The 11353-nt window shown below is 52.2% G+C and overlaps 1 protein-coding gene across 1 annotated transcript in view; it reads right to left on the bottom strand.

The window, feature by feature from the left end:
- Positions 1-263: 263 nt before the first annotated feature.
- The window catches only part of mogat2 (monoacylglycerol O-acyltransferase 2), a 42104-nt gene continuing 31014 nt past the window's right edge, over positions 264-11353 (bottom strand). The window contains exons 3-6 of the mRNA XM_072477430.1: positions 8647-8851; positions 6531-6705; positions 3843-4042; positions 264-726 (exon numbers count right to left, since the gene is read on the bottom strand). Coding sequence (XP_072333531.1) covers positions 572-726; positions 3843-4042; positions 6531-6705; positions 8647-8851 — 735 coding nt within the window. The 3' untranslated portion in view covers positions 264-571. The remainder of the gene's footprint in view (positions 727-3842; positions 4043-6530; positions 6706-8646; positions 8852-11353) is intronic.

The following is an 11353-nucleotide window of genomic DNA, read 5'->3' as shown; positions in this document are numbered from 1 at the left end:
GGGATCGAACCTGGGACCTCGGCGCCGTGAGGCAACAGTGCTAACCACTGCGCCACCATGCCGCCCCCCCCCCCCCAAAGAAAGTGTTTCAAAAGTTAAAAGCATTTGTCGATCAAGAAAAAGTATTTCTCCTGGTGAAGGGATTCTGAAGAAAGGACACAAACTTAAAATGAATGGTCAGAAGCCCGGGCGCTCAGAGCTAAGTTCTGTGAATCCAGCTATAAATGCAATGAGTTAGAGAACAACAAATGATGTTCCAGCTGTGAGTTTTTAAAAAAATGGACCATTTATGTGTTTTCACAATTACTGCGGTCAAGTGGCATCTGTGTCAACAAATCTGCCGTATTGGATGCTAAACATGGTGGCAGAACTCAGTAGAAGGTCCCGCAACATCGCACCGGCCTTCGCTTATATTCTGCTCACTTGCTGTCCAATTTGGATCCATTCTGTGGAATGTCGACCGTCACTCTGAGCAAAAGGTTCAATCCAACACTGATTCAAAGTCAAACAGACGGAATGGGCGGAGAGGAATAGAGGGAAAGAGTGTGGCAAGTAATTTAAAGCGAGGGACTCAGATAAAAGTTAGGTGCTTGTCCTCAGGAACCTTGTATTTTCCTTTATGCTCTTCGAAGAGTTTGGTCAGTTCCTCAGTGTATTTCTGGTGCAATTCGTCAATTTCCTCTTGCGAGGGATTTTCGTTTTTCTCCACCTCGATTGGTTTGCCAACTAGAATTGAAAGGAAGCGGGGGTCATTGACCTGTTATCTGCTTGGCAAACTGAAGCAAAGATCTTTGCAAATTGAATCATAAGAATTATCGAATAATACAGCACAGAAGGAGACTATTTGGCCCAGTAATAATAATAATAATAATGGATCTTTGACAGTGATATTCAATGCCTCCTATCTCTGACATCTCCTAATCATTTCCTGTAACCTTGTAATGACTCCTCTTCAAATCTAATTCCCTTTGGAAAGTTCCTAAGGAATCTGCTTTTGATCTGGTGTCCTTTCAGGCAGTTTATGCTCAATTATAAAAACTCGCTGCATCAAAACAAATATTGTCTCACATCCCCTCTGGTTCTTTGTTTAATTTTCTTAAACCTGTGTTACCAACCCTCCCACCAGCGGAAATAATTTCTCTTCATTTACGCTATCATTGAATCAGTGCAGAAGGAGGCCATTTGGCCCCTCGAGTCTGCACCGGCCCTCTGAAAGCGCACCCTACCCAGGCCCACGCCCCCACCCTATGCCGTCACCCCATCTAATCGTTTAGACGCCGAGGGGCAACTCGGCATAGCCGATCCACCTAACCTGCACAGCTTTGGATTGTGGGAGGAAACCGGAGCACCCGGAGGAAACCCACGCAGACACGGGGAGAACGTGCGGACTCCGCACAGACAGTGACCCGAGGCCAAAATGCAACCCAGGTCCCCGGTGCTGTGAGGCAGCAGTGCTAACCACGGTGCCATGTGCCGCCCTTATTTATTTTGAATCTCTAACAAATATTCCCTTAATCTTCTCTGCTTGAAGGAAAACAATCACAGCTTCTCTAGTCTCTCCACATGACTTAAGTCCTTCATCACCAGTATAATTCTAGTACAAACACTGTTCTGTGGTTCGCTTGCCAGGTTAGGGCATCAATATGTAATGTGCCATAGCATTGGACTGCAGATTCAATGGGCGGGATTCATAGTTACCGACGCCGTGGCGGCGCTGCTGGCCGAGGGGTCTTCCGCGAGGGCTGGGGGGATACTGGTGGGTGGGGGCCAGGAGGTGGCCACTGGGGCACTATTTGTCAGATCAGGCCCGCGCCCGGTCGGCGCCATGTTGTACGGTGCGACCGCTGCAGGATGTCGCCGCGCTTGGCCACGGACCCGGCCATTCTCCAGCCTTTCATATCATGGGAGCCGGGAATGTTACCCGGTGTGATTGCTAGCCCCTCACCGTTTGCGGTAAGGGTTTGCCGCCGATTTTGGCGTTGTAAAACGCCACAGTTCCCACGCCGGCATCGGCACTTGGCCTCAAAAATGGAGAATCCAGCCCAACGAATCCTTCCTACAGTTGAGTTTCCAACTTTTAACGATGCTAGTTTAGAAGGTGTGAAGCACAAATCCTCCCCTGCTCATGAGTAAAGGAAATCTTGGGTGGTGGGGCAGTCCATTGCGTTGGCTCTTGTGTGCCCCCTGTTGGCTGGGTTGGAAGCAGCTTCTGTGAGCAATCACCTCACACAACTCCCAACACTGGACTTATGGAGTTGTAGGATGTCGGTCAGACCCTGAGGCCCATAAGTTGGCTCACGCTGAAAACTCTTTGAAACAGCCAGGCCAGAGGGATATTCCTGATATTCGTACATTGATATAAATCCGAATAGGCTTTTGGTGGAGCGTGTTCTGGATTGCCACCAGGCTTTCTACGAGGAAGTGCTTGCTGACGTCACCCCTGAATGGCCTGGCTCTCATTTAACAATTATCCCCCTGGGTTAGGGCGCCTCCACTGGAGGAAATAGGCTCTCTCTCTCTCTCTCTAAATACTTACTCAGATCCTTTATTAATCATCTTAAACATCCCAATCAGATCACCCCTCAATCTTCTCAATGCAGATGTGTACATAAGAACATAAGAACTAGGAGCAGGAGTAGGCCATCTGGCCCCTCGAGCCTGCTCCGCCATTCAATGAGATCATGGCTGATTTTTTGAGGACTCAGCTCCACTTTCCGGTCCAAACACCATAACCCTTAATCCCTTTATTCTTCAAAAAACTATCTATCTTCATCTTGAAAACATTTAATGAAGGAGCCTCAACTGCTTCACCGGGCAAGGAATTCCATAGATTCACAACCCCTTTGGGTGAAGAAGTTCCTCCTAAACTCAGTCTTAAATCTACTTCCCCTTATTTTGAGGCTATGCCCCCTATTCTGCTTTCACCCGCCAGTGGAAACAACCTGCCCGCATCTATCCTATCTATTCCCTTCATAATCTTATATGTTTCTGTAAGATCCCCCCGCATCCTTCTAAATTCCAACGACTACAGTCCAGTCGACTCAACCTCTCCTCGTAATCCAACCCCTTCAGATCTGGGATTAACCTAGTGAATCTCCTCTGCACACCCTCCAGTGCCAGTACGTCCTTTCTCAGGTAAGGAGAGTAGACTGTGCAACCCATCCTCATAATTGAACCTTTCTATCTCTGGTGAGTTTTCACTGAACCTGCTTCAAGGACCCTGTATCCTCCCTGAGGTGCGCTGAACACAATTACCCCAGATCAGTATCTGACTAGAAGTACATACAACAAGGGCATAACTTCTACCAAGGAGGTCTTGTGGCACAGCGCAGTGGGTAGCATTCCTGCCCCTGATCCAGAAGTTCTGGGTTCGAGTCCCATCCAAGGACTTGATACCCAAGGAAGGTGTGCTCATTACGCGGTCAAACAGGTTGTGTGTGTCAACCTGTAATTCCTTCCAAATATGCCATTGGTTGGCGGTAAGATCGGGAGAGACTCCTGGTCAGCCACGCTCGATGTGGAAGTGGTGCCTTCAAGCTATAAGCCTCTGGTGACAGACTGACCACCTGTTCTGGGAATTATTAGCTCTGGAAATGGACAAAAGTCTGCCTTAGTGCATCATTAGGTGTGGGAAGAGAATTGGAATAACCTCTACCCCTCTGTATTCCTGCCTCTTGAAATGAATGTTGCATTTGCCATTCTGATTGCTTATTGTGCTCATCTCTAGTTACCAATTATTAAGACCCAGGAAGCTGAGCGATAAGGTGGACATCAATTTATTTATGGTCACGGAGAGTCAGCGAAGATTGCAACATGCGGTTAGATGCAGTGGTTTCACTCACCCACAGTGTGAATGGGCTTCCTGTACGGCATGAGGCCAAAGCTATACTGGAATATGCCACGGGCGTGGAAAAGGGGGAGCGATATTCCCATCATCTTCTGCAAACGTTCCTGGATCTTTCTTAAGAATGATCCCTTGGGATTTTTCACCTGATCAAACACCTCATTCTCACCAAAGGAAAACACCGGAACCAGGGGTGTCCTGAGGGGGAAAAAGATACAGCTGTTTAATTCTCACAGGGATCACTCAGTCAGATATTTTAATTTATGACTAATAATTAATCCAGAAGTAATTTTAAAAGTTGGTTGGGCAGGCACTTGAGGATTACATGTGAAAAGCGGAGATGTGGCGCTCCTCCAAAGGGCCAATGTAGGCACGATGGGCTGAATGGTTGCAAGTTTCAATAATTCTGTGCATAACCAATCAGATATTGGTGCAAGTGTTTCCTGGCAGGGAATTGGAGGAAGACAAGCGATATTCCAGTTATTGGAACTCATCAAACAAGGTGAAGTGACGCCGAGATGGACAAAGAGAAGGTCCTGCACCAGTTCATTCTGTCCAGATCATCGGCCTTTGCTCATGGGGCCAAGGGAAAGATGGCCAGACTTGGAGGGAGAGGCCCTGGCAAACCTACACATCTCTCAGGCCACCATGGGCAATCTGGTCCTGAAGCTGATCGACTGGTGAGCCAAGGGTTATGGGTGACTGGGGGGCGGGAATGGGGGCTACGGAGTGTGCGAGGGGGGCGAGGTCAGCAGGCAGGCAGGAAAGTGGAGTTGAGGCCACAACCAGATCTTATTGAATGGTGGAGCAGGCTCGAAGGGTCGAATGGCCTACTCCAGCTCCTGGGGCGAAATTCGCCCCAAACGGCGCGATGTCCGCCGACTGGCGCCCAAAACGGCGCCAATCAGACGGGCATCGCGTCACCCCAAAGGTGCGGAATGCTCCGCATCTTTGGGGGCCGAGCCCCAACATTGAGGGGCTAGGCCGGCGCCGGAGGGATTTCCGCCCCGCCAGCTGGCGGAAACGGCGTTTGTTGCCCCGCCAGCTGGCGCGGAAATGACATATCGGGGCGGCGCATGCGCGGGAGCGTCAGCGGCCGCTGACAGTTTCCCGTGCATGCGCAGTGGAGGGAGTCGCTTCCGCCTCCGCCATGGTGGAGACCGTGGCGGAGGCGGAAGGGAAAGAGTGCCCCCGCGGCACAGGCCCGCCCGCGGGCCAGGCCACCGTGGGGGCACCCCCCGGGGCCAGATCGGCCCGCGCCCCCCCCCGGACCCCGGAGCCCGCCCAAGCCGCCTTGTCCCGCCGGTAAGAAAGGTACTTTAATTTACGCCGGCGGGACAGGCAATTTATCGGCGGGACTTCGGCCCATGCGGGCCGGAGAATCGAGCGGGGGGGCCCGCCAATCGGCGTGGCCCGATTCCCGCCCCTGCCGAATATCCGGTACCGGAGACTTCGGCAACCGGCGGGGGCGGGATTCACGGCAGCCCCCAGCGATTCTCCGACCCGGCGGGGGGTCGGAGAAGACGCCTCTGATCCTTGTGTTGCTGTGGTAAGGAGCAGTTCAAAGTCATCAACATTACCAACGGCTCAAACCAGTTAATGTAAGTCACTAAAATTACAAAGAAAAAAAAAACCTGCATTTACATATCCCCTTTCACAACTTCAGGGTGTCCCAGAGCACTTTGCAGCTACACTTCATAATGTAGGAAACGCAGCAGCCAATTTGCACACAGCAAGCGCCCAAAAGTCACTCATGTGGGAGTCAAAAGGTTGTGACTTAAAGTCCAACTCCACCACCTGAAGTTAAAGATCGAGAGCCGGATTCTCCGGCCCCCCAGCCCGGTGTTTCTCGGCGGCGCGCCGTTCACTGTTGGCGGAATTCTCTATTCCCACCGTTGGTCAATGGGATTTCCCATTGAAGCCTCCCTGTGCTGCCGGGAAACCAGTGGGCCGGGATGCACTGCCCAGAGGAACAGAGAGTGCCAACAAACAGGAAATGCTGGAACCAGTCAGCAGATCAGGCGGCGAGGAGAATTGCTGGGTCCATCGCCGCGCATGCGCATGGCGGCGACCTGCAGCGGTCGCGGCGTACAACATGGCGCCGGCCATGTGCATACCTGATCTGCCAGATAGTGCCCCCCTGGGCACCCCTCGCCACCGCCTAGGCCACCCCCCACCAGTCCCCCCAGTCCTCGCCGAAGCCCCCCCCCCCCCGCCAGCAGCACGGCTCCCACGCGACTGTGGCGCCGCTGGACACGGTCCGCAGCCGCCACGCCGGGTTCCCGCACGGCTGGGACCACGCGTCCCCCAACGCCGTCGTGAACTCGGCCTATCGGGGGCGGAGGGCCTTCAGGTGACGTCCTGAGGCCGTCCCAAAGGCGTGCGGCGCGTGAAACGGAGAATTGTGACTATTAATTCACTCTCTCTCGCGTGGAGATGTCATTATTTAATCAATTTCCTGCCATTCAGCTGGAGTTATAAAATATCTTTAAAAAATATAAGATGGTGGGAGGCACACCAGAATCATCAGCGTGGACCAGCATCGGTGTGCATGCACAGGTGGCCACATAGATTTGGTAAGAGACACGCAAGCTAATTAAACCAGCCAATTAAGAGGAACATCTTCAGCAGTGATTCAGACCCGGCAGTGGTGAAGTTATGGTCGCTGCGGAGGCACATCGCTTACCCAAACTGGAGAGCAAGTTTGACGAATCCCTTCCTGTTCTTCAGCAGCAGTGTTAACGCGCCAGGCCTGGCGTCGAGAGCTTCAGGAGCTCCTCCAATGGCAATCACAGCAACATTGCCGCCTTCTGCTCTGCTCAGCAGATACTTTGCACTCTCCCTGGCTGATGGCACCAAACCTGCAACGGGGTAAACGCACATCGGCTCCCTTAGAGACTGCCGACTGAGGGGAAGCAGAGAGACTTCAGAACAAACTTGCATTTACATCGTGCCTTTTTCAACCCCGGGACGTCCCAAAGCATTTTACGGGCAATTAAGAACTTGAAGTGTAATCGCTGTTGCAATGTAGGAAATGCAGCTGCCAATTTGTGCACAGCAAGATGCCAGAACAGCAATGTGCTAACATTTGGACAATCTGATCTTCTAGCGATGCAGGTTGATAGCAAGGTATTGCACAGGGCACCGGGAAGAACTCTCCTGCTCTTCTTTGAGTACTGTCAGTCATGTGATCTCTTACATTAACCTGAGAGGGTACTTTGGGCCTTGGTTTTGCTTGTCCTCTGGGAGATGGTACCACCCACAGTGCAGGGCTCCGTCAGTACAGCATTGAAGAGCCAGGCTCAATACTGAGCTCAGGGATGGGATTCTCCGGGTCTCCGTGCCGAAATCGCGTTTGGCGCGGGGGCGGAGAATGGGGCGTCAGGCCTGCGATTGGGTACGACGCATTCCCGCGGACCGGAGAATCACCTCCAGTCGCGCGTGCGGCCAACGTGGTGCCGGTCGGGGCCCATTCAAAGAGCCCCCCCCCCCTGGTGATCCACCGGCTGAGTTCCCGCCCGCGCAGGAAAGTCCAGAATGATTCGCGCCCCTTGTCTCGCGGGCGTGGGGACAAAGCCCCATCAACAGAGAATTCCGCCCCCGGTCTCTGGAGTGGGTGAAAGTTCTGCTAACTCGTCCTCCTGCTAACACATAGTGACTTATTTTGTAACATATCACACTCACCATGAAATGATCTTGAACTCGATCTCATCCAAACTACTGGTGCCCAATCCTTATCCCACACCAAGATCCATTCTTCCCTCATTGACCCACACTGGCTCCTGGTCCAGCAATTCACATCTTTGCCTTTGAATCCCTCCACGGCCTTGCTCTCCCTATGTCTGTAAGCACTTGTGCACACATAGAGTGATAGAGCTTCATAACACAGAAAGAGGCCCTTCGGCCCATCGTGTCTGTGGTGGCCATCAAGCTCCTATCCTAATCCCATTTTCCAGCACTTTGGCCGTAGCCTTGTGTGCAATGGCATCTCATCTAAATGTTTCTTAAATGTTGTGAGGGTCTCTGCCTCCACCACCCTTTCAGCGAGTTCCAGACTCCCACCCCCCTCTGGGTGAAAAGGTTTCTCCTCACATCCCCTCTAAACCTCCCGCCCCTGCCATTAAATCTATGCTCCCTGGTTATTGACCCCTTTACCATCTACCCGATGTATGTCCTTCAGAATTTTGTACACCTCGATTTAGTCCCCCCTTCAGCTTTCTCTGCCCTTAGGAAAACCACCCCAGCCTATCCAGTCTCTTGACAGCTGAAACTCACCAGCCCAGGCAACATCCTGGGGAATCTCCTCCGCACCCTCTCTGGTGCAATCACGTCCTTCCTATTGTGTGGTGACCAGAACTGCACACAGTCATCTGCAAATGCCACCTGCCATCAAATGCACCATGGGGGCAGGACACAAGATTCTGCCTCGGAACTGATTTCTGTTTGATCATTGCTCGCATGATGCACCTTGCCAGGACTTGCTGCTACATCAATGGCGATACTTGCTTTTTTTTAAATTGAGAGTACCCAATTCATTTTTCCCAATTAAGGGGCAATTTAATGTGGCCAATTCACCTACCCTGCACATCTTTGGGTTGTGGGGGCAAAACCCACGCAGACACTGGGAGAATGTGCAAACTCCACACGGACAGTGACCCAGAGCCGGGATCGAACCTGGGACCTCGGCGCCGTGAAGCAGCAGTGCTAACCACTGCACCACCGTGCTGCCCATCACTGGCGATACTTAAATGCAAATTGCTGTTGTCAAAGCCCATTGTGTACATGGCCTGAACATGACTTACCTCCGCTCATGATATAGTCCCTGAAGAATGGGACTCTGAACCAGAGAGGCAGCATCAGCAGATGTGGCTTCAACCCAGGGAACTTTTCCCTGAACCCGGTCATCTCGGTGCAGAAGTTCCCAAAGGCTCCAGCGACCAGTATTCCGTGCGGGTGGAAACCAAAGATGTAATTCTTCTTTGGATCTATGTCTGTCGTCTTGACGAGCTGGAAGAGAAGGTCACCATTGAAAGAAAGGTCACACTCCAGCTGCAGAGATGTGCACGTGGCGAGATTGAATCTCAGAAGTGGATCAATGGGCCACAGGATGGTGCAGCGGAGAAGGGGGTCTCTCAGCCCACCATGCCTATCCTGGCTCATTCGCAGACCCAACAATTCATCCCAATTCCCTACTCTTTCCTCACAAGGCTGCAAAAAGCTATTTTTCGACTTTATGGGCAGTTCCTTTCTGTAAGCCATTGAATTTCAACTATCATTTCAGGTCCTGCATTTCGGATCATAACTCTGAGTAATTTCTTTACCCACATTTTACTAATGCTGTATCTGCCAATTACCTTAATTCAGTGCCCCTTGCTTTCCATTCTAATTGGGGGCTGCTTGAGCACACAGGGCTGAATCGCTGGCTTTGAAAGCAGACTAAGGTAGGCCAGCTTCAATTCCTGTGCCAGCCTCCCCGAACAGGCGCCGGAATGTGGCGACTAGGGGCTTTTCACAGTGACTTCATTTGAAGCCTACTTGTGACAATAAACAATATTCATTCATTCAAGAGATGTGAGAATCACCAGCAAGGCCAGAATTTATTTCCCATCCTTAGGTGCCGCTGGCAACAGTTGCCGTGCGGCATGTTGACGCCGTCGTGAAACGCGATGGCGTTTACAACGGCGTCAACACTTAGCCTCAGGATCAGAGAATCCCGCCCTGTATGTTTGTACGTAATAAATACCGCTTATTTATTACGTACAAACAAACAGGGCGGGATTCTCTGATCCTGAGGCTAAGTGTTGACGCCGTTGTAAACGCCATCGCGTTTCACGACGGCGTCAACATGCCGCACGGCAATGGAGCGACCCACGCCCCTCCAGCTGCCGATGTCAAATGGGCGCCGGGGGTCTGCGCATGCGTACTGCGACCGGCCGCAATGCGCGCATGCGCAGTGTGACCGCCGCCAATTCGCGTATGCGCAGTGGCTCCCTTCTCCACGCCGGCCCCGCGCAACATGGCGAAGGGCTACTGGGGCCGGCGCGGAGCAAAAGAGGCCCCCAGCCCGAGAAGCCGGCCCGCCGATCAGTAGGCCCCGATCGCGGGCCAGGCCACAGCGGAGGCCCCCTCCGGGGTTGGAGCCCCTCACCCCCCACCAGGCCGCCCCCGGATGCATGCACGCCGAGGTCCCGCCGGGTAAGACCACACGTGGACGGCGCCGGCGGGACTCGGATTTTTTGTGCAGCCGCTCGGCCCATCCCGGGCGGAGAATCACCGGGAGGGGGGGGGGGCGTAGAGCGACCCCTGACCCGCACCAACCGCGCCGATTCTCCGCTCTCCGGAGAATTGGCGGACCGGCGTCGGGGCGGCGTTGCGCGATTCGCGCCCGACCCGACGATCCTCCGGCCTGGCCTGGGCTGAGAGAATCCCGCTCATGAATTAGGAGCAGGAATCGGCCACTCGGCCCCTCAAGCTTTTTCCGCCTTTCAATAGGATCGTGGAGGATCTTCTATCAAAACCCCCCATGATTTTGAACTCCTCTATGAAATCTCCGCTTAACCTTCCCTTCCCTCAGCAGAACAGTCCTCAGCCTCTCATTCTCGCCACGGAACTGAAGTCCTTCCATCTCTGGAACCCATTTTAATAAATCTCTGGACTCTCTCCAACTCCCAGAATTGCCGCAGTTCTCCAGCTGGGGCCTAACGAATGTTCTTAAAGGTTTATGAGAACTGAACGATCTTGTACATCTGAGGAAATCAGTTTGGCTCTGTCATTGATTCGATACAAAGCGTGTCACCCATTGATCCCAGGGTAGGGAAAGGAATGAAAGGGAAGAATAAAAGGGAATGTGTGTCTAGGGTGGAAGACAGGAATAACCAGATGAAAGAAGGAATGATAATTGAGGCAACATCTTTTCGTTTTTTTTCGACAGGAGTATTATAAGATCATAATAATAAATAGGAGGATTAGGCTAGTCAGCCCATCGCAGAATCACATGTTACAACACAGAAGGAGGCCATTCAGCCCATCGTTTCTATACCGGCTCTCCAATTGGGCAAAGTCATTCCCCTTGCCTTCCCCCGGCAGCCCTGCACATTCTTTCTAATGACGTAATTATCCAATGCCTCGGTTGATCCTGCCTCTACCACGGTCTCAGGCAGTGCATTCCAGATCCTAACCACTCACTGAAAAGGGTTTCCCTCACATCTCCATTGCGTTTTGAGCCAATTACCTTAAATCTGTGCCCTCTTGTTCTTGATCCTTCCACCAATGGGAACAGTTTCTCCCTCGCTACCCAGTTTAGACAACTCATGAATTCGAATACCTCTATTAAATTGGAAATATCGGTGAGGACTCTTCAAAATAGTGCCGTAGATCTTTGATGTCCACCCAAGAGGACATTCAGAGCCTGAGTTTAGCCTTTTTCTGGGTGACAGCATCACAGACAGTGCAGTGCTCCCTCAGTATTGCACGGGATTGGGACTTGAACTCACAACCGTTTGACTCAGG

This window comes from Scyliorhinus torazame, chromosome 15 (genome assembly GCF_047496885.1).
Source record: "Scyliorhinus torazame isolate Kashiwa2021f chromosome 15, sScyTor2.1, whole genome shotgun sequence".
Lineage (NCBI taxonomy): Eukaryota > Metazoa > Chordata > Chondrichthyes > Carcharhiniformes > Scyliorhinidae > Scyliorhinus > Scyliorhinus torazame.
This window is presented reverse-complemented; position numbering and strand designations above follow the sequence as displayed.